We start from the raw sequence: 24,133 nt of genomic DNA on the forward strand, positions 1-24,133 counted from the left end.
TAACATTTGATATGAGTCTTATTGAATAAATTAAGGTTATGTTGCAGGGTAAGTTATTTCACAGGATGATTTGAAATGTGGCCTGCCTTGATGTTTACAGAATATTGTAGAATATCTAGATGGAGAAGAAAAATTAAAAAAAAAAAGCTAGCAAACATTGCCAAAGGAAAGGAAAGGAATCTATCACTCTCTCTCTCTCCGTAGGATCTGCTTGGTTTTAAAACACCTAGCATATCACTATGAGAAAACAAATTCATTCCTGTGAAAGTAAACAAATGGACAGTTCACTGAAAGAGTTTGCAATGGAATGAATTAAGCATTTCAGAACAATGTTTGCTCATATGATTGTCTTATCTGAGATAAAATAGGACAACTAGCAGTGATTGGTCACAAGGTATATATAAGATGACCCACCACAACATATATATTGTGGTGGGTCAGTGAAAAGAGGACAGGGTCTGTAGACAGCTATTGCAATCCAACAGAGCTCGTCTGTTCTTAAGTACAAGGAGGGAAAAACTTCTATTGTCAGTGAGATGGTGAGACTGCATCATAGGCCTTCATTTTAATAAACCCCACTATACTATACCCCAAACTGAGTCCAAACTCTAGGGTTGCACATCTTCTGATGTTAGTCTTTTAATGACTGGAATGTATGTCTTAAATAGTTACAACAAAGTAGTTTAGAAAGGTAACAAAAATTATGTTCTTAGTAAAAAAAAAACCTAGTGAAAAAAGTAAGTTTTCTTCTACTAACTCTGTATATCAAAACATGTAACAAACACAGCAGAGATTGATGATACACACAGAACAATGCTTTGAACACAGATGCATTACAGAAAAGGTATATAGTAACAAGACTAGAAGTTTTAAAATTCAGCATACTGCTACAATCCCAGTAATAGAAGTGGCTTAATTTTCAAGCATAACTCTAAAGAGCTACAGCTATAAAAACATCTATTACAATTAAGTACGCTTGAGTTAGAAGAACAGCCTAACAGTTCAATTCCCCATAAGTTTCATTCCTGCTGGCATTTTTTAGTCCAATTTGCAGTGACATTTTCCAGAGCATATCATGTCTGAAAATTATGTTTCACCCGAAAGCCCATGTCTCTTCAAACTTGAAATAGATGCTTCTCAGGAAGCACATTTAGGAGTTTAGGTTTTAGGGCTGAATTCCTTACAGTGCAGATCTTGAACTCACATTTTCTCCTTAGCTGTGCAACACTTCTATGTCCCAACATACTTTGTTTCATTTGCACTTATGGCTATCTGTAATGAGATCAAACAATGTCTGAGTTTAACTCTGAGCTGGCTTTCTGCCCACATTACTGTGTGCTATATAAACCAATGCAGGCTTACTATGCCAAGTGACTCTAATTCATTTAAAGATTAATTTCTGATAATATTTCAAGAGTATCCCCAAAGTTTATTAATAGATTGTTCATAATATTTTACTATAATATTGTAGAGAAGATAAGTGCTTTGTAACAGCCTGGAGTAACACTAGTTCTCAAACTGTCTCTGAAAACATGTTTGAACATATCTTCTAGTTGCTAGAGGGAATGAGCAATTCCAATTAACGTAATCACTCTTAAAATATTTTAATATATTACCCACATTTGAGATCTAACCACTTCAATTCAAAGGCAGATAGAGATTCTGCATACTCTGAAAAAAAGCACCAACCAAGGACTGGATCTTGATAATTCTGTGATTTAAGTGCACACTGTACAGGATACTATCTATCTGAAAAGGTGATGCTTTACGCAGCACAAATACACTTAATTAGTATGCTATTTATAATAGTTTCTCTAAAATTATTAAATGAGTTGAAACACAGGTTGTTGCAAACATTAAAAGATCAGCTTTTATTTTTATCAATCATCTCAGAACTAGAAAGATCTGAATGATCCCTAACATGGTAGATAATTTAAAAATGCAGTCCTAACTCAAGGAAATGTACTTCTTGATCAGATATTTCAATACTGCGATTAAGTTGACAGAGTTATCTGTGTCACCCATTAAATAAGGATTTGAAATGAAGTTACAGATAGGTTTCAGAGCTGTGAGAGCTTCATTTTTAATGTTTTTAAATTTGAGTTTTAAGATCAATTTGGTGCAGAGGTTGGTGCCAATTACTTATTCTTTGCCTGAGGCACCATCTCCTGGGAGGATCCACATGTGCAAGTCTACATTTTAGTTACCACATGTAAGATAGTCTAATAGCCTAGTTTAGAAAAATGGAAACATCGTTGCTGTGATAAAGTTCCTTGGCCTGGTATCCTCCAGATGAGTTGAGCTATAATGACCAACATTCTTGCAGATGAGCACCTGCGGACCAACACATCTGGAGGACACTGGGCTGAGGAGGAATGAAACAGGGATCCAAGAACACTCGCTGATCTACCACATATCTGATCTACATTCTACTTATCTTGGCTTTAAAACTGTGATAGGGACATCAAAACTGCATTAGTATATACAAATGGATTAGGTATTCCTTATCAGCTCCAGATTTTGTCAGCCTCTGATACCTTCAGGAAGTTTTTCCACCCCACCTGGTTCCACCATTTTTAAAAATTATTGTTGCTCCCATCAATACACTTGCTTTGTCTCTTTGGGTTCAGCCTGTACCCGGGGGTGGTGTGGTGGTGGGATTCTTCAGTTTCATCACTCAGAGATGGCAGGAAAGTGGCAACAAGCTGAGGAGGCATAGGACAGAGTGCACTGCTCTGGCAGTCACCTAGGGTGCCAAATTTTAGGGCGCACCAAAGTTGAAACGACTTCCAAATTACACAGTATGAGTATAAAATCTGATCATCTTTCCTCATTTAGAACCTTTTCTTTCTACACTTTTCAAAAACGCTTATCCACAAAGTTGGTCAAGTGGTAGTTAACAGCATACCAACCAGGCATTACAAGTCACAGAAAAGATATTATTATTACAGCTATGGACCTCAGGAAGCTGATAATATTACCAAAGCAAGACAATGGTCTGATAGGAAGGTACTGAGTGAGTGAGTCGTGTGACTATCAGCTTATTGAAGTTATACCCAGAAAAGCAGTAATGGTGCACTCCGTGCATCAGCATACCCACTCGAGGGTTAAATTTAATCATAGGGGGCACCAGAATATGACTTTGCCTAGGGTGCCAAAATGTCTAGAGTTGGCCCTGCTGGAATATCCCAACATCTGATGCTGGCTCTGGATGATTAAAAAATATGGCTTCTTCCTGTACTGTTTATATATATCTTTGGCTATAAAGGTTCTCCCTTCTAGAATGTGCTAATTTGATGAAATCCTATGAGAATATCCCAGTTCTGATCTGGGGTGTCTTCTGTTCTGGTTTGTTCATGAACAAAGGCAACGTGGGCAGTGGTTTAACAGGGCCTAGTTCACAGGTACAGGCATGGATTATTTCTCAAAGAGGAACCCCCTTTCCCTCCTATCTTTAATTTCTATACAGTATCCAATGAGAGAGGAATACAGGACAAAGACGTGGCTGATTATGCAGCTATCCTATATAGCATGCTGATAATTTTCATTCTTCTCTTGTTGCTTGGAAAAATCTGAGTAGACTGAAGACACCTGTGAAAGACATTTAACTAATTCATATTTAAAGGTCATCCTTGTCACTACAAAGGCTAAGCACATTAACAGTTTATGCTGTAAAAATAAGCATGTGGTTCTTTCCCTAGCAAAAAAAAAAGTTCTATATACACCAGTAATAAACAACCAAACCCTATTATTCTTGGTTTTCTGCCATTGCCATTTTTTCTCCTTTATAAGTTTTTCTGATAGGCCCCATGCCCTCTCTTTGGCCATTCTTTCTCCACCCACTTCTGCAGTATTTTCTCAATATCAACTCTTTGATATAATTTACAGAGATCAATCAACTGCTCCACAGTTCTGTCACTGTTCCGTAACAAAAACTCCAAGGTGGGACTCTGTTGTTTCTGTTCCAGAAAGCACAACTCATCATAGGTCATTCCCCATTTGCTTGCAAAGTTTCTCCAGTTTTTCACTGTCGGGTGGGATGGATCCAGTTTGATCCTCATCATATACAGCAAGTCCTCATCATTTAGCAGGTCACTGATGGTTGGTTGGTGAGATGTACACAAAGAGCAAGAGCCATTTTCTGTACATGACTTCTTCAGAGCTAGAATTACAATTATATTGGGGAATTATTCCTCTGTTTTCTGGTACATAAAACTCTATGATATGGTTCAGATGTAATGAGCCTTGTTCAATATATTATGATTTTTTTTAGACTAAATAAACTGTATCCTTATGCATTTTCCCCATTCTCCCTCCCTTCTTCTTGTTGCATGTCCATTTGAAGCAAATCGTTCTTCTTTCTTAAACTACAGTTTCCCTGGGAAACTATATCCTGGATATAAAATTGTGGCTCATTATATCTGCATTGAATCAGTAGCTGCTATGCTAAAGAACAATGTGCTCCACAAACTAATGGGGGCACTGATCTTTACTTAGGCACTACACAAAGAGCACACAGGGATGTGAGACTCCTTTATATTGAGATCATGATGATTTATTTTATATTTTTTTAATACTGTCCCTCCTGGGTAATAAACTCATTGAGACCAGCGTTATCAATACTCATGAGTGGCTTTCCAAGATTGCAACGAAAAATGTTTCTTACACTTCCTGGATATTTTGAAAACAGAAACTGCCAGAGGCTGAGCCCTGGGTGATATATCTGCAAAGCATGTGCTTTAATATTTTGCTGAAGCCACCTGAATGAAAAAAATGGACAGATTATTTTATAATGCAGGGCTGTGCAACTTGGGGGGAGGGCCAAGTTGGCCTTTATATTTGGCTTTTGAAGGGTTGTACCACTGAAAGAAATGCATGTGGCATGGGTACAACTAAGGCTGGTAACCTATTTTACTCTTTCTCTATTTTACTAAGCATTACATTAAAGCCTCAGTCGACCAAAGCCATGATGGGCCATACAGGTCAATTTTCTGTTGACCATGGCACTGTGACTTGAAATGTAAGAGGAGAAAATGGTAAAGGGTATGAATTAACAGATACAATGAAAGAAAGAAAAAATGTATTATATGTCAATGAAACTAAAAGAAAGGGGAAAGATATGATAGATTTGAATTGAAGGTAAACTCAGCTTGTGGAGTAGAATATGAATGCATGCAGGAAGGTGAAGATATATGTTCAGTTATGAATTAAAGAACTAATATGTATTTCAAAAAGTGTGAACTAGTGTGATCTAGACTGCTGTGGGTCTGCATGAAGGTAGAAATTCATAGGTTGATGGTATCTCCATGTTACACTCCATTGAATGGTGATAATGGAAGAACTGTTCAGTTTGGGAAAAATTGTGCAGCTTTTGGAATAAAAATGATCTAGGGGAAGGTATTATTCTGTAAGATGATATGAATGAATGGTGGAAATGAATTGAGAGAGTACAGGAAAAATGATGAAGCCATTTGGAGACTTAAGAATGAATTAGAATAGATTGGGGAATAACAGCTTTAAAAAAGGCTGCTAGTTTCAAATATGAGAATCAAGCATGTCTATTCACATGTACGTATGACAAAGGAACAGATATTAATCTAAAACTATGATTGATCTGATGGCTTATGATCTGAGAGAATGAGTGAAGGATACAGTACAAGGGTGATTATAAGTTCTGAATGTGGGACAGACCATTTTTTTGGTATTGTCAAAAGCAGATCTTGGGGAGGAAATGGTCCCAGAAGTAAAGAAAAGAAGGGAAAATAGAAAAACTACATGAAAAGAAAGTATGAGTTGTGTATGAAAAGGTACTAGAAAACGATCTCCCAACAGAATGAATGGAAAGTGGAAGAAAGAAAAGAGGATACAGAGGTTGCTTAGCAAAAAGAGAAAATAATTATGTTACATAGTGGCATAAAACTGTGTGGAGTTATGCTGGGGAAGTATGAAAAAGGGTGCTTGGTGGAACAAAGAAGTGAAAGAAGCTATGGATGAAGAAAAATTCATATAAGAAAATGACTGATGCAAAAAAATGAGGGTGAAAGATATTGTATAATATGTATATAGAGGAAAAGGATATTGCAAAGCATGTAGTTAAAGAGTGCAAGGAACAGTTAAGATGTCAGAGAAAATGCAAAGTGATTTTGATGGAAGAAGCAGAAGAGTGAATGGAACTAAGAATTAAAGTGATGAAATGACTTGGAATGAAAGTGAAGCAAGGGAATGCTGGAATGACTATTTTAGAGATTTTCATTGGTACGTTGTGGAATAGAATTGAAACGAATGCTATAAATTTAAATTGAATATAAATTGAAAAATAATGAGGAGCCATAAATGCAGTGAGAATGCTGAAAAACTGTAAGGCTGCAGGCGTAGATGGTATAACTGGAGAGGTATAAAAATAATGTGATTTGTTTATGGAGTAGTGTGCGAATTGATAAATGTATGTGTGAAAACCGCATCTGGGCCTTATGATTGGCCAGATGCCACTATACTTTCCTCACATAGTGGGATATGTTATATGGAATTGAGAATAGGGCAAAGACACAAAAACAAATCGAATGCAGTGGGAATGGGGTATTTAAGAAGTGTATATGCTAAACCAAGGATAGAATCAGGAAAAAAAGGAAACTGAATGAATGTGTATTGGATATAAAAGTGATTGACCAGCATGAAAGAAACCACAAAAGTGGTTTGATCATATAGCACGAAATAATAAGGGTTAAATTGCAAAATAAATGTATGAAGGAATAATGAATGGGTTGAAAAGAAGAGAAAGATTTTAAAAAGCTGGAGTTGGATGGAGTTGATACAATCATCAAAAACAGACAAATGAGAAGTTTAAAGAAGAAAAGGCAGTGTATGATGCTGTACAATGTAGTGTATAGCTGTGGTTGAATTAAAGCAAGGATTGTTTGTAAGAATGCAAAAATATGGGGAAGTGCAGTGAATGGTGGTGGTATAAATGAATTCAGTTAGATTTTTTTTTCTTTATCTCTTTCAATTTTTTATTTGCTTACCACTGCATATTCTTTTACTGCATTTTGCATAATGTTGCTTAACCCAAAAGAGAATAGTGTGGTATGTTTGTAAATTCATTTAATTAACACTAAACAAATTACATGTACTTAATCTGACTACTTAAGTATTTTTTAAAAATCCCCTTCTGTGTCATTAGATTTTAAATATAAGTCTCCCTTGAGATATTTTCAGTAAAGTACAGCTGGCTTTTGTATAGCATCATTCACCTGAGAGTATCACAGAACACTCTGGAGAAGATCAGAAACTGTGCATGCAAATACAGGTAAATTTTAAACCAGTTTCATGTCAACTTTAGGAACGGTTTCAGGGACCACATCCAAGCCTTTTTGGGGCCACATATAGCCTCATGCAGGTGGACTATCCTTCTAAAGTCACCTTCATTAACCCACAGGCAAATGAAATAGCACCAAACTTAGTTATCTGGTAATTTTCCCAGGAACGATGATCCTGAGGTCCTCCTCAAGCTGTCATTCTCTTATGTGGGCAAATAAGCCCAATGTCAATTTTGTGCATATGAACTTTTTGGACAGCTTCCTCTTTATCTTGCAATCATCAAACATTTTTTAAAAAGCTCTTCCCTGTATTGTCAGAGCACAGAGATGCTGAGATAAAAGGATCCCTCTTGTCAGCCAGTGTAATGAAAGACCATTTATTTCTACAACGATAATTCCAGGTGTCCTACTTAGAATAAAGAAAACTGCAATCGAGCAGTAAATACATTGTGGAAATGTGTGGAGCATTACCTGTAGGTGAATCACCAGCACTACTTTGAGTGTCATCATCCTCTTCTGGCTACAAACAAACACATCCTTGCATTAATGTCAGGATACGAACTTTAATTTATCAAATTATACACCCTGCATCTAGAGAAATGTGTAATTATTACCTCACAGGGATTGGAAAGGTCAAGCCATTTTTTAAAATAAATAAATAAATACTTTGAACAAGCTGCACTTCTATAGAGGAAGATTATCATAAAAGAGAGGCGCTTAATTCCTGAGTTCAGGAAGACTTTATCGTGGTAAGATAGATTTGAAAAATCAGCAGCAGATGCTTCTGCTGTTACAGAAAACCAACAAGCTTAGATGAAGAGATCCCCCCCACCCTCTTATTGCAGCTTTAAAGATGAAAGCAGGTGGGGATTTTCCCTTGAGATCTTTTCAGTAAAGTACAGTTGGCTTTTGTGTAGCGTCATTCATCTGAGAGTATCACAGACACTCTGGAGTAGATCAGAAACTGTGCATGCAAATACAGGCAAGCTATGTAGTTATATAATATGCTGTAACCAGACACCTTTACTTACCTACACTTAACTGCATCCATTCCATGCAAATCCATTCCAAAGATAATTTATGTGGCAAGACCATGACAACCAGGCATACAATGCCTAACCTGTCTTTTGAGGTTGATCTCAGTTTGGGGAAGAGGCAGGGAGAAGCCCAACACCTTCAACTTAAACAAAACCATTTATATTCCATGTTCAGCTGCACCAGGCTTATTGTTTCTGCAGTACCAGGTATGCTATCTATTAGATACTTTATGCCTAGTTCTCTGAAACGTTATACACTGGTGTAGTTTTTCCTCTAAGGACTTTGCTCTTTCAGCGTTACGTATTTTCATCAGTGTTTTTAACCCTAAGTGACTTTTAGCTACAGCAAAGCACGGATGCCAGATTGGTCAGTCTGAGGGCCATCCCAGTCTTTAAATGGCATGTTGAGGGCTTTAGTTCAAAACAGAGTGAGACAAGGACCCAAAGTGAGCATGGCCATTGACAAAGTCTGAAAGATAATGTGAAAAATAAAATTACAGGTAGTCCTTGCTTAACAACCATTCATTTAGTGACAGTTCAGACTTACAACAGTGCTGAAAAAAAGATCTGTGACTGGTCCTCACACTTACAACTATTGCAGCATCCCCGCAGTCACGTGATCACGATTTGGGCACTTGGCAACCGGTTTGCATTTATGACCATTGCTCTATCCCATAGTCACGGGATTGCCATTTTTGACCTTCCCGGTGGCTTCTGGCAAGCAGAATCAATGGGGGGCTGTGTGATTTGCTTAACAGCCATGTGGTTCACTTAATGCCCATGGTGATTTGCTTAACAACTGCCACAAAAAATGTCATAAAATCAGGTCACATTTTCTTAATGACCTCTTTGCTTTGCAACCAAAATGCCGGTCCCAATTGTGATTGTTAAGTGAGGACTATCTGTAAAGCAAAGCAAAGAGCTTTATTTACTTGAAACTTCAACAAATAAAGTATAGATTATCTAAAATAAAGCATAATATTAAATTAGAATTGAAGTGATGATTCAGTAGGGAAAGTAGGCACAGAAAGGGGAAGGAGGAGAATAATTTGATGAGAGGGAGGTTAAAACGGCATGTGAGCCACACCTGATACCTTGCTGGGCTGCTGGGCATCCATGAAGTTAGGACTTATCAACTTGAGAACTGTTGTTCTAGCGACATGATAGTGAGAAATGTAGAAATGCAGGGCCAGAATTAAAGAGGAGGTGACAGAAAAGAGAGAAGAGGCAATAACACGAGTCAACACTGTAATATATTTGCTTTATTTTCAACATTAAAACTTAAATAGTATTATTTCTATAGCACCATGCACACACAAGAGGAAGTATTAGATGACTGCAATAATCCTGAGGTTTCCAGAAAAAAAAAATCCTACCCTTCCAACAGATCCCAAAGGCAACCAAACTGAGGAATAATTATAGTTTCTATTTGTCTTACTATTACAATCTTCATCAGATGCATGCATAAATGTTCCTAAATTTTCTCCAGTTTGATAATAAAAACCACATGACCGAACAAGAAGACCAGATTACCATCCATTTTTGTATATACCATCCAACGTATAATTGTATTGAAAGATTACTAACTATAAAGCATTGCATTTAACATTTTTTTAAAAAAAAAACTCCTGTTAATAAATTGCAAGACCAGACAAAACAACAAATTTGTCTTACATGTGATGGAAGATGAGAAAATCCAGTATACCCTAAAGGCAAAACATGGCTTCTGCAAATCTGTGTAGAGGGAAATATTTGTGTGGCGAGTGGTATTTCACTACTTAAGGGAAAGGAAAGAAGGGGTTGTAGTGAGAATAACACTTTGCAATGCTCGACTCGAAATACAGCCAAAAGGGTGTTAAGTAAAATAACCAGGAATCAAAGCAGCTGGGTTCATATCTTGTGCTAAGCTATAATGTGGTGGTTCCTTTTGGCTTAGGGCAGAATGTGAACCCATACAATTGTGGCTTTGTCAACAGATTGTTGTTTTGCTTAGCCCCTGGCATAGGAAGATGTATGAATTCTGTCAATAAGTTGCCAGTGCTGAACGCAGTGTGGGGGCTGCAATTCTTTTCCATGGACAGCTGTTACTTTTGTCTACAAAGACTTGCATGTCTAGGTTTGCATTTCTTCAAGGACTCCTTATTCTCATATGAACCTCCTGCCTCTTAAGTTCTTATGTAATTAGGGCCCTCTCTGGATATTTATTTACTAAAATGGGTACATCATCCACTCTTCCTATTCTAGACAGCTTACAACATACAATACAATAATAAAATCCACCCATAAAACCAGTAATAATAAAACAATTAAGAACTATTTAAAAAAAACTGTAATTGCCATCAAGTAAGTCTGAACCCTCTCTTAAAGATTGTTTTCTTGTCTTCCAAACTATCATCTGAGTAGGGGCACACCTAACTTTGGGGGCAAGTTTTGTCAGAGGGTGGGTCTACTATGAGAAAATCTATCTTGAGTCCCGACCCCCAATTTCTTCCACGGTGGGTACCCAGGGCATCCTTTCTTTATTTGATAGTGTAGGTCAGGCAGATTCTACATAAAGCTGATGGTTCTGAAGGTAACAAGGGGCCAAGCTGTAGGATGACCTTCTTTCAGTGAAAGCAGAGAGTATCCAAAGTTCAGGATTTTTTCATTGCTACTTCTGTTCTTTTTCCAGTTTGCACCTGAGTTTGAAATAAAACTTTTGGTGCAAACTTATAGTAAACTGGGGTACAATACTGCAAAGTCTTAATGTTTACCTGTCGACAAATATTCTAATAAGATTAACAACATTACGATTACCTGGTGTATCAGGCCTGAATCTGATGTTAGGCTTCTAATGTTAATGGATGAAATTTCCAAAGTCACTTTTTCTGTTTGGTATTCTTCATCTAAAAGGCAAATATCCTGAAATGTTAGTCAAGTTCAGACCTCTTGATCAAAATATTTCTAAAAGGTTCTGTAATTCAGAAAGATTATGGTGCCAATTCAAGTAATGTATCAGAACAAGAAAGAAAGCTGTAATACAGGCATACTGTTCCATTCATAAAATTTAGCATAACCAGTGATGACTTGCCTAAAATTCTTCATACCTAAGATTGCAGAAGGAACTAACCTGTTGGCACATTATCAGCCACTGACTTCCAGAAGGTGGAGGTAATAAATGAAAGCCCTGTGTATGCACAGAGTATGCGAGGAATTGCTACTCTCTATTATGCTAATCTTCTTTCCCGTGAAATAAAACACCATATATCTCTCTTCCAAACCATCTGACACATCACACTTGCCTGTTAGTCACCAACCAATTACATTACAATCATCATTTTACAAACTGGCCCCTATATGAGTTGCAGTAATTATTAATGATAGTGTTTATCTGAATATCATGCAACATTTCACTGGCTCCTTCCTGAATATCCAGTTATCATTAATAGATTCAAGAACAAAGCCAGAGCTTTTAAATTGCCTGGGTGTGTCCTGTATACAGTAGTTACTTTCACCAAATCTAGAGCAGTTTCAGGTCTAAGAACAGCAGGAAGCAAACATGGTCCTTCAAAAAAAAAAATGTCCTCGTGGCTGAGACAAGCCTGTTGCTTGCAAAGACCAAACTTCCTCAAACTTGCCACAGTTGGAATCTACTCCAAGAATTCTAAAAATTGTCATGTTGCCTGAGGAATTTTGGGAGGTTAAGTCTGTTGGAATTATCAGGGATCAACTCAGCATTGTCTCACAAGTATAAGAGGGTTTGTCTGGTAGGCGTGTCTCTATTGTGCTTGTGGGAAGTCACATGGGTCACCTGATTTCTTCTTCCTCCTTCTTCTTGGTCTGGGAGATTCACACAGTCTCCATCTTTACCTTGTGGGAAGACATGCAAGCAGGGAGGGCTGCAGGCTTGCATCTTGCTTGCACACAGACTTTCTATTCCACATAGAAAGTGCCTACAAAGAATCAGTGATGAAGTGTCTTTCTACTATGAACCTACCTGTATCCAGATCCGCTGAATAAAGTAAGCTACCTCTACTTTTCTTCATCTAACTGCTGAGTGAAGACTGAACTTATTTCTGACTGTAATTAAGCTTGATGTGCAAGTTCTTTTTTTGGTCCATGCTTATACTCTGCAAGATTGCTGTTAGCTGCTTGAAGTTCTTTAACTCCATCAAAGTCCATACATCTGGAGGGTGCCCAGATTAGGGAAAGCTAATCTTGACCTCTAGTGTTTGACTTTAATTTCCAGAATTCTCAGTCTGCATATCTACAGGATAACCCTGGAGAAGGCTGAGCTAGACTTTCTTTTTCATAGTATTGATCTTAAGTCTACCTTCTGGTACATATATTACATTCCAGGCGATTCAAAAAATGTAAGTTATAATGACAATTGTTACAAAAACAAAACATTTAAAAATACTTAGGTACAGAATGCTACTTTACCAGAATAAAAATTCATATCTTTATTTGCCATTCCAGGTACAATGGAAATTTCTTCAAAATAATTATCTCCCTTTAAGTGATTTCTCTCTTGCTGTTCTTTATGACTTACTGGTTGTTTATGATTATTTGGATACCATCCATATTTTTAGAGTAAGATGAGTTGAATTAGCAAGGAACAGGTCTAAAATATTATGACTAAGTTTTGCCCTGTATGCCTGGACAGAAAGTAATTCCACACTTGCATGGAGAGACTGGTGATGTTCATTCTGCCTTTATTCCTTCACAGTGCATTGACACCTGAAGACACTTTGGGGATCAGGCTGAAATAAGAAAACAGATGATCCATGAACAATCCTTTTGATCCCAGCTAATTATTGGTTCCCAAAACTTTCTTCTCTGTTGAATTTCAGAGAAAGTACATGTTGTTGTTGCTTACCCATTGCTTTCTTGTAAGTGTGCTTCAAGTGCTCATGTATGTATTTAAATGTATCAGTGGCAAATCTGTGTGGAGCCCAAAATGGAATTCTCTGGAGGTGCAGATGATTACTTTGGACATGAAGTGTGTGTTAGCCTTCCCAGGTAGAACAGACAGGAAACACAACCAGATGAGCTACAGGTAGTCCTCTACTTACAAGCACAATTGGGACCAGAACTTCTGTTGCTAAGCAATGCAGTCGTTAAGTGAGTTGCACCCGATTTTACAACCTTGGTTGTAAAGTGAATCTGGCTTCCCCCATTGACTTTGCTTGTTGGAAGCCCCCTGGGAAAGTTGCAAATAATGATCATGTGACCCTGGGATGCTGCAACTGTCATAAATACATGCTGATTGCCAAGCACCTGAATTTTGATCATGTGACCAAAATTCGTTGCTGCAAAGGTTGTGTGAGGACCAATCGTAAGTCATTTTTTTCAGCACCATCATAACTTCAAATGGTCATTAAATGAATGGTCGTAAGTCAAGGACTACCTGTAATTCTACTTTATTGTGAGGCTACATTAACAGAATCTTGCAAGTCTGAAAGTACAAATCTCCTGCTGTCTCTTTTTACAGCCTGATGAGTTAGGGCGGATCCTTTCTAAGTTTCTTTATGTGCCCTTTATGTGCTGCGGGCTCCTCCCCCTTTTATCTGATCATTCTGTAGGCAGCATCTCTTCCCCTTGTCTCTCAAAGTCATTCCCACATACCATTACGTGTCATCAGTGTTCCTGTTGGGGCCAGCCCAAGAACAACAAAGAATCAGTCCAGCCAAACTCCTGGTGTCCTGGTTCCTGGAGACTCTGGGGGTCTGGATGGAGAACAACAGGCTTCAACTGAATCCTGGCAAGACTGAGTGGCTTTGGTTCTTATGGCCTTCTGAATCTGGGACTTTACCATCTTTGGTACTGGATGAGGTTGCACTGCCCTGAGCAGACCTGGTGCACAATCTGGGGGTCCTTCTGGACTCACAACTCCTGCTCAAGAAGCAGGTGGCAGTCATGGCCAGAAGGGCCTTTGTGCAACTTTGTGTTGTGCACCAGTTGCGCCCATTCCTGGACCATGAGGCTCTGCTCACAGTTACTCATGCCCTGGTCATCTCCTGAATTGACTACTGTAACGCCCTCTACAGTATATGGGGCTCCCCTTGAAGAGTGTCCAGAAGTTTCAGCTGGTGCAAAATGCAGTGGCACGAGCAGTGATGTGTGTCTCTAGAATGGCACGTTATACCTCCGTTCTGTGAGCTGCATTGTTTACTAGTTTGCTTCCAGGTACAATTCAAGCTGCTGGTTTTGACCTTTAAAGCCCTACATGGCATGGAGCCCAATTATCTGAGGGAACACCTCTCCTCAATTACATCTTACTCCCCATCCCATCAGATTTGGCAGGAGAGGCATGTTGTACCTCCTGTCTGCTAAGGAGGTCCATCTGATGGGACCTAGGAGATGAGCCTTTTCTGCCATGGCACCCGCCCTTTGGAACATCATTCCCTCTGAGGTGAGGTTAGCTCCAACCCTTATGGCCTTCCGGAAAACCATCAAAACATATTTTCATCAGGCCTGGGAATCCCCTGGCAGCAGGGAGCCTGCACGTTGGCTACACTATGTATAACATTCTGATTTTAACCCCCTCACAATCTTGTTCTTATTTATGTTTAATTATTTAAGTGTTTTAAGTGGTCTTAAAATATATTATATTTTTGTTGGTTTTATTGTAAGCCACCCAGTGTCACCTTGTGTGAGATCGGTGACCATACACATTTGATAAAAAATAAAATAAAATAAAATAAAATAAAATAAAATAAAATAAAATAAAATAAAATAAAATAAAATAAAATAAAATAAAATAAAATATAAAATATAAAATATAAAATAAAATATAAAATATAAAATATAAAATATAATATAATATAAAATATAAAATAAAATAAAATAAAATAAAATAAACCTTCTTAGTCAAGGGTAGAAGTACCCAATCTTGTATCGAAAGACAAGAATACTGCTGTTCCCCAAAGAAGCACTTTTCCTGGCCCTGATGTTGAATCTGCATAAGTTGGGGTCAGCACAAATAAGGCGGTTGTACTCCTGCAAGGAATGCTGTCGAGGAAATGGTGGACCTAGTACAGTGTACTGCGACAAATATTGAAGGCTCCTTACTCACAAAGTCAGATGTTAGCAAAACATTGCAGTAACACTAGGAAATTATTCAGTAGGCCCTGGCAACATACCAAGAGACGGGGGTGTAAGGTGGCAGCACTGTTTACATAAAAGGCTTATAATGTCTAATACATAGACAGAATGTCCTAATGATGTAGACTGGTTAGGAGAAAAAATAGGCAACACCAGTGACTAGTTCATATGGAAGTCTTGGGAAGGAGTGATATATCTGGCTGGAGATATCCTTTGTGGAAGAAGACTAGAGGCTCTGCTCATAAGGTAGAGAATTGTGCTCATACAGTACCTACCTGCTCTCCAGACAGAAGTAACTCTCACCATGAAAGCTTCCTTTAGGATTTGTACATGGCAGTTTGAAGGCTATGGATGTCAAACACAACAAAACCAAGGGAAGATTCCAAGAAGTAATAGATGGGTAAATGGGAGGGTAGAGGTTATGTAAACTAGTTTTTTTTTCCAACTTGGCAACTTTAAGATATGTGGACTTCAACTCCCAGAATTCCCTAACCAGAATCTTGTAACTTTAAGATGCTGGCTGGAGAATTCTGGGAGTTGAAACACATCTTAATGTTGCCAAGTTTGAAAAACACTGATGTAAACTCTCAGAACACATTAAACCTTACTGTAATAGAACACTGAATAAGCCTCAGCAGGTGCATAAGTCAGTGTCAGAACAAATAGAAACACTTTTTTGAAGAAGGTGAAGTCCTTGACAAAAAGGAACTAAAAAACATGTTGGAACAAGCAATGAACTGGGCCCATTCCAAAACTGGAAACAAAGGAAACAAACCTGGTCCCTTGGCAGCATAGGAGACAACTGTTTATGCATACTGTCATCTCTTCCATCACCTCTGAGGGAAAAGTTCTGGCAGTATGAACTATCAACTTTATCAGTCTAAGATCAAGATGTCAAATGCAGAACTGATCTACAGTGAGGAGGACTGGATGGTACAGTACAAGTATGCAAAATTTCTCAAGTGATGAAAAGGTAGGTCAGAAACTAAGTTTGCTGCTGCCACCATGGCATGATCAGAATACAGCTGAGAACTTGCACTAGCTTGTTCAGCACTCTTGTCAGCAAAAGAAGCACAGGGAAGATGTTGAGTCTTGCTCCCAGAAGAAGAGATGCATCGCCAGAGAACCACACTGTGATCTGCTCTGCTTCTAAATTACAGACATTTCCCAGCATCCCAGGATGCTGGAACATCTTCAGATGGAACCTGGCTAAGGGGATAACAGGCACTGTGGTTCCTACGTTAGGATGCCCCAGCAGTTAGTGAGAAGCAGAATGGATGAATAATGCTAAACGTTACAGACCAACCTGGTAATGTGTTACGACTGCTCCAGTAAATGGTAAATTTGGGAAGACTGAAGTCACAACTTGCAAAAAATCACCAAGACGCCCAACTTCTGAAATAAAACAAAAGTCTGGAACATGTGGCCCTGAAAGATAAACTGAGTTTAAATCACAAGAAGTCACTGATATGGGATGTTTGTGGATAACCATTGCCATATGTTTAGGAGAGATTCATGAAGCCAAAGAATAGTATTGAACAGAGAATTCCATCTACTGTAAAGCATAAGAATGGATCTGATGGAGATGTGGAAGAATATGTTTTACTCCTCAAAGAAGTAGTGGTAAAATTTTGACCAGAGTGACTTTATGAAATGCTTTGGCCCTGATAAACAGGTTTAGGTTGCAGAGATCCAAGGCAGGTTAATCCATTTTATCCCTCTTCTCAAACAAGAAATGTCAGGAACAGTGTAATTGCTCCTTTCTGCATGAGTTCCTGAATTTCCAAGCACCACAAAGAGAAAATGAGGGATAGGTGAATTATTCCCACTTGTAGCTCAGTGCTGAACTCAGTGGCATAGTATATATGCCCTATGGTCAAACACAAGTTCATAGTAGTGTTTTCCTAAACTGACAAATACATAGTAAACATCACAAGCCTAGGAGAAAGAACAATATTTACAATGATTGTCTGATTGTCATCTTGGCACCTTTTAGATGTTGGTCGGTATCATCTGTGTGGCCTGGTTGTCTCCCATATCAAGGTGTACAACAAGACAGCCTTGAAGAGGAGCAAGGCCTGGATTAAGGATGATCCCTTTGAACACAGATTGAAATGACATTAATCCTGTTGTTGCTCTGCTGCTGCTGTTATCCATCTGCCCACTGAAGAGGTGCTCCCCATCAAAGAGAAGGTTCTCAGTACAATTCCTAGTGTTCTGAGAAAGTCTTCCTGAGAAAGACTAACAGACTGCAGCCAACCAAGTACAATGAAGAGAGCCATTAATAATCTTGCGGTCAGCTTGGTACTTCATAGTATGGAGCTGTGACTTGGACACAACATAACCTTCAGAGGAAAATAGTTTGGATGCACTTTGTTTATCTTGTGGGAGATGACAGAACAGTGAGGCTGTTGTCTCTTATAGGAAACACTGATGGAGATAAGCCTGATGGATGGAGAGCCAAAAAGACAAGGCTGTTGTGGAATAATTTCTGTGGTTCACTGTATCAGGTTTCTTTCCCTCATGACCCACAAGTCATGACCTGGCTTTCTCTTGACTTCTCTTGACTTGGACTGAAATGAGTTTGCAGCTGAATGCTTAAATAAAATGTGCAGTTTTCCCCCCAACTCAGTATCAGTTCTCTATTTTGTACAACATCAATGGAATAGAAATTAACCAATGCCATGTGCTCTTTGCAGACTACAACAGAACTGGCAAGACAGGTATGACAAGTCAGCACCCAGAGTCATCTGGAACCAGGCTTTTTATTTACACACACACACCAGGAGCCTAAGCATTTGCATGCATATGCAAATATTAAATCGTATTAAATCATCCATACCCTTTGAGTGAATAACCTCCATATCTAATGACTTGGATAATTGCAATAAAATGAAATTTGTTTTCTAACATCGATGTAATGGACTAATTGCCTACATTCAGGTGCACTGTGACTAGAGTTGCTTGTTTTGAGTGGGGAGAAGATCAGTTGAAATGTCGATATCCAACTTCAAACAAGCTTGGTCACCACCTTCATAACTGGTAGAAAGCTGGATAGAAAGCTACAGTATAGATAGAAAGCTATGATGCCTCAGCTGGGATGTTGCAAAAAAGGAGTTTGATGCTCCAGGCTGCACTGGTTGATTAGTATCAAACAAAGGTAGTGGTGGTGTCTGCTAATGAAGCTGCCGCATTTCCAATATAGAAGGTGGTTCAGATGACATGAGGAGGGAATGGAAACAATGATTACAAATTGTGTTGTACCATATGAAATGAACCCCATGAGATGTGCATTCTGACAATGGAGACAGAGAATATCTATCATCACCAGAGTTGGTATGATTGGGAAAGTTTGCAAATGTATGAAATAAATAAAAATAAAATGAATAAAAATATTGACTGTGGTATTGACTGACCCAATCCAGAGAATATGAGCAACAGAAGCCCCTAAAGATAAGCGAAGCAGAAGAAATACGACCTTATCCTGAGGAGAAGTGGGACAGGTGAAATTGGGTCCTTCAAGCTAGGTAGTCAAGACTAGGTAGTTAACTATCTCTCATACAGAAGCAGAATTTCTCAAGTCATGATCCCTGAGTGGAAGTGGAACTGGATGAAACATTTCTTGCATATTTGTAATCTCTGGTGATGGGATTGAGCTACTAAGCTGAAAATGAATGAAGAAAGAAGACTGTAAGGTATTTTCTTCCTTGGTGGCTTCTTGACATTAGAAGATTTTGAAGATCTCAGAGTTAATAAAAGTTGGGATTTTCAGCAAATCTATCTGGTGGCAGTTCTAGAAAATTATGGAGTGAAATCTATGAAGGGGCAAAGCATTTGTGGTATATAAAGTATTTTATGCATAGTTTCATTATGAAGTGGCATACCTAATCGAGTTGCATATTTCAATATTTTTCAAAAAATAAAAAATATAGCCATTGCAGTTTTCTATTTTTACCTTTGGGTAATGCTGTATCTTGAACAGGATACTTATCTGTTATCTGTTGAGACAAAAAGGAGAAGCATATTTTTATACAATTACTTTAGATATGGTTTGACACACCAATTATTTTGACCTGTTAAATTTTTAGTTCTGCTGAATTTGCAACCTTTCAAGCCAAACACAGATTCCCAGCTGTTCATTGAGCTTGCCAGGTATTCAACAATTCATTTACAGTATTTCTCCAAGCAGGAATAAGGAATCAATGGAGATTTATCAAGCCCCCTGTCTGAAAGGTTTAAGAGTACAAGCAGAAATTATGAAAGACTTGGGTTGAGTTTGCTGATAAAAATGGCAATCTCATGTCAAAACCTCCTTCCATAATTTGATTCAGAAAGTTTCCAAAACTTTCATCCCAATAAGGTTTTGAAGCAAATAGTTTTTTAAAAAAAATCCTTGAGGACCAACTTCATTAAGGATTCATGACACTGGTGGAAATAATAAAACCACTACAGACAAATCTTGCGTAATGACTCCAACTGCATCCCTCACCACTGAGTTTTCTGGTTACAACTCTCTCCTTTTTCTCCACACAAACCAATGGAAAAGATATAGAGAAAGGGAAGTCCTCATTTGTGTACCTCTGAACCAACAGTATGGTCAACTATGAATCCCTGATTAGTTATGGTCATTTTCCTTCTTGATACAGAGATTAATACTAGAATGCTAACTGCTTTCTTTCTAGTTATCATTTCCAATGGTTCCATCAAAAGTAGCTGGTTATTACACATAAGAAGCAGGCACTAGCACCTCTCACTTTTTATATAGACATATGTAACTGCATGAAATAGGCATTAACTTCTCGTTACAGCCCTTTCTTATTATTATAAAACTGTCAGAATTCTATAGCTCTTAGAAGACTAAAACTCAGAAGTAACTTAACTAAATATCCTCTCCCCCAGTGCTATGTGCCCTGGTAGAGATGTTATTTGTGTAGCAATTATTTGTGAAGATCACAAAGGAACTGATTGGGTGATCATGTCCCTAAACTTGCTTCAGATCATGTATTTTGACTTCTAACATCTTAATTATTGAACTTTTCTGTGAGCATTAAATACTATGTAATAGTAGTCAAAAGTAAAATAAATTAATTAATTACTTAGTAAAAGTAATGTTTCCTTTGAATCAGTTTTTGCTAACTTTATGGACATATTCATGTAGTTTTCTTTGCAACATAAAAAAAAATTGTCAATGCCTTCCACCATGATGTTGTTCAATTTCCCACTGTAGACTACAATCCTTGAATTTTCTGGTGACCCTCATGCAACTTCCACACTGCTGAGCTTTTCAAAATTAATCAAGGTCAGTTAGGTAGAACCACTTAGCTGGGCAACTAACCACTTGCACTTCAACAAATTCACAAAGCTACTTACATTTTCTGAGGATAAAGTGCTAGGGTCAGTGTCTTCTACTGGCTCTTTAGTAGCCTGATCTGCTGGAAACAAGCCAAAAAGGGGTTTAGGTTTATACTCATCAACATTTTAGAGATATTAATTTGTTCCTACTTTATTGCCTGACAAGAGATATTTATTTATCTCTATTTTAACTGCTTGATAATTAGACAGTCAATTTGCAAACCCCACAACAGGTTTCACATCCTGGTTTATCCCAACAGAGTGAAAAGTACTAAAGAAAATGGCTTGCATAAGTTCATAACAGTTGGTCATGAGTTAGGTCAAATGTAACAGCCTTGGTCAAATAAACAATAGACTAGAAGCCATATTAAATAAAAAACAGGAAATATTTTTATTATGTATTTTTCACTTCACAATGGTTTTAATTTACATTAATTTTTAAACCATTTGAATATATAAAAATCAACATAAACCATCTTGAAACCATTTAAGTTCCTAAAAATTATTAAAAGCCATGCTGAACATTAGGTTTTTAAGGCTCTCTTGAAGGCTTCCAAAGAAGATACAGCCTTGATATCTACTGGGAACATATTCCAGCCTAGGGGCAACAACTGAGAAGGCCAAAGATGGACTCTTCTGACATTTTTAATGTTTATGGAGATCAAGATGAAACGGAGATCAAATATGGGTTGATGACTAAAGGGTGATGACAATGTCTAGAAACTCTGTGAATATAAGGACCTGGGCATATCACACATTTCCATATGTAAACAGTCTAGAATCTTCTCAAGTAAGAAGCTCTCTGCAGTGTTATAAAAAGTTAGCTATGGCTGGCTTTTTATACAACACACTAAACAATAGCTTGTTCATGCATGGTTTACTGAAAAAAGGACATGTTTGTCTTTACACAACAAGCTAAAGTATAAAGCAAGATTTATAACCCCAATAGTAGCAATTCACACAACACATTAAGCCAAAGCCAATCTAACCATCTTATGCTTAACATAGATGGGGTTGGATGGGGAACAACAGGCTTCAGCTCAACCCTGGCAAGGCTGAGTGGCTTTGAGTTTTGGGGCCACCAGAATCTGGGAATTTACCATCTTTATTTCTGTATGGGATGAATAATCTGGGGGTCCTTCTGGACTCATGATCCTGCTTGATGAGCAGGTGGCAGTCATGGCTAGGAGGGCCTTTGCGCAACTTCTGGTTGTAGGCCAGTTGTGCTCATTCTTGAAGTGGGAGGCCCTATGCTCAATCACTCACAGCCGGGTCACCCCCGCATGGATTACTGCAATGTGCACTACACGGGGCTGCCCTTGAGGAGCATCCAGAAGCTTCAGCTGGTGCAAAATGTGGCAGTGCAAGCAGTTGTGTGTGCACTTAGATCAGGGCACATCACACCTCTGCTCCACAAGCAGCATTGGTTACCAGTTTGCTTCCAGGTTCAATTCAGTGTGCTTGTCATGAGTAATGATGGCGAGCAGGAGGGGGCCTCGATCCAGGGTGGAAAACGCATGCGTAGTATTGAGGAATTAAGCAGCCATTCAAAGAGACACAGATCAGACCCGCCTTAGCTTTTGGGGTTTATATGTCTGGGTTTTTCCCACGCTTCTTCAGTTTGTTAGGATTCTGTTTAATGTAGCAGTAATAAACACTAGAGACCTACTCCTCGTCTCAGTGTGATTTCTGACTGTTAGGACAGTGCTGTGGTAATAACCTATAAAGTCCTACATGGCTTGTGGCTGAACTATTTGAGGGACAGCCTCTCCTCAGTCGCATGCACCTGTCCCATCAGGTCCAGCAGAAAGGGCATGTTACCGATCCTACCCATGAAGGAATGTCATCTGACAGGACCCAGGAGGAACATCTGTTCTGCCATGGCACCCACCCTCTGGAACAACATTCCCCTTGAGGTCAGACTGGTCCTGATCTGGCTGGTCTTCCAGAAGGGCCTGAAAACACGGCTTTGTCATCTGGCCTGGGGATCTAGTATCAGTATTCTCCCACAGATTGTTTTTATGTTTTTAACAGATGTAATAGTTTTTAATGTTTTTAAATGATTTTGGTTAAGTTTCTGGTTATTTTTGTGTTAAGTTTGTAAGCTGCCCAGTGTCACATATATGACATAGGCGGCTATATAAATTTAACAAACAAATAAATACATGTGCATTGAATCCATAGGTCCTGTATCAAGGAGTGTGATTTAATTCCAAGTGAACAAGATTTAATTGGAAACATGTTTTAAGAGTGCAGATTAAAGCATTGCACTGAAGGGCAAACTTTTGTTCTGTTGATTCACATTTCATTTATACTACGTATTTCAGTTTTCAACAAAGTCATTTAAAAAGGGAGTGAGTTACCCTACATTAAATACTGGAGTCTCCTTTTTAAAAAAAATGCAAATTGTAAGTGTATTCTTTTTCCATTTTAAAAGCTTTTATAAGTCAAAACTCCCCTTGGGACAGATAGAATTTTTTTCTTGCTCAAGGATATAAAGTGAAATTCACAAAAGTTACAGCATAAGGCAACCTTTTGTAACAATTTTGCTACACTTCAGAGAGATGCTGCAGGGCTTAATTTATTTAGCATTTGAGTGAATGATTCATCAGACCTTGAGAGTTTGAGGCGCTCCAAAAAGGCATTTTTTAAAACACAAAATCACTCTCAATACAATGCACAAAATAGGAAGAAGGGGAACTTTCAGACTCATTTCAAATCGGACAAAGCAGGGGACAAAGACTTTTATCTATGAAGGTCGCTGCTGTTGCCAAAACTATTAGTAGCAATGCAAATAACAATTCATACTAATAATATCCTCAGCGAGAGACTGAGAGCTGCTCGCCAGTCCTACGCAGCCTCTTGCCAACCAAGAGCAGCCCAGCACAGCCTGTGGGAGGATCAGCGTCCACCCAGGGAATCCGCCCCCCCCCCCCGCCGCGCTGCAAAGGCCACTCCAAGGTCCCGCCTCCCTTGCTCTTCCCAGCCCACCTTCCGGTGCCCGCGGTCCCCGTCCGCAAAGGCGCGCAGCCCTCCGCCGCCGTGCCTCTGCACCGAGGCGCGCGCCAGTTGCCGAACAGTAAGCGGGCGGACTTTACCTTCAGGCAGAGCGTTCGCGAGAGAAGCCATTGGGGTCGAGGAGGTCGGCCAAGCCGCGGCGAGCTGGTGGGCTTTGGCACGCCTGAATGCGCGGCGCTCGCGTGGCCCCGCGCCCGGCCCGCCGTTTCCCTCTCGCACCGCGCTGCTTCTCCCACTTCCTAGTTAGCTATTGATAGACACTTCTGCGCTCTCCCCTCTGTCGGTGCAGAATCTTGGAAGGGAGCGGAAGCTGCAGGTAAAGCCCAA

The 24,133-nt window shown here is 38.9% G+C and overlaps 1 protein-coding gene across 1 annotated transcript; it reads right to left on the reverse strand.

Annotated features, from left to right (window-relative positions):
* Window positions 1–1,922: 1,922 nt before the first annotated feature.
* On the reverse strand, window positions 1,923–22,764 carry EDARADD (EDAR associated via death domain). The gene is made up of 6 exons (XM_063292295.1): window positions 22,680–22,764; window positions 20,807–20,868; window positions 19,392–19,434; window positions 11,147–11,235; window positions 7,785–7,833; window positions 1,923–4,162 (listed from the first exon to the last, which is right to left on the reverse strand). The coding sequence occupies exons 1-6, from the start codon at window positions 22,762–22,764 to the stop codon at window positions 3,786–3,788; spliced, it is 705 nt and encodes a 234-aa protein (XP_063148365.1). The 3' UTR covers window positions 1,923–3,785.
* Window positions 22,765–24,133: the final 1,369 nt, after the last annotated feature.

Source organism: Candoia aspera, chromosome 1, assembly GCF_035149785.1.
Source record: "Candoia aspera isolate rCanAsp1 chromosome 1, rCanAsp1.hap2, whole genome shotgun sequence".
Taxonomy (NCBI): domain Eukaryota; kingdom Metazoa; phylum Chordata; class Lepidosauria; order Squamata; family Boidae; genus Candoia; species Candoia aspera.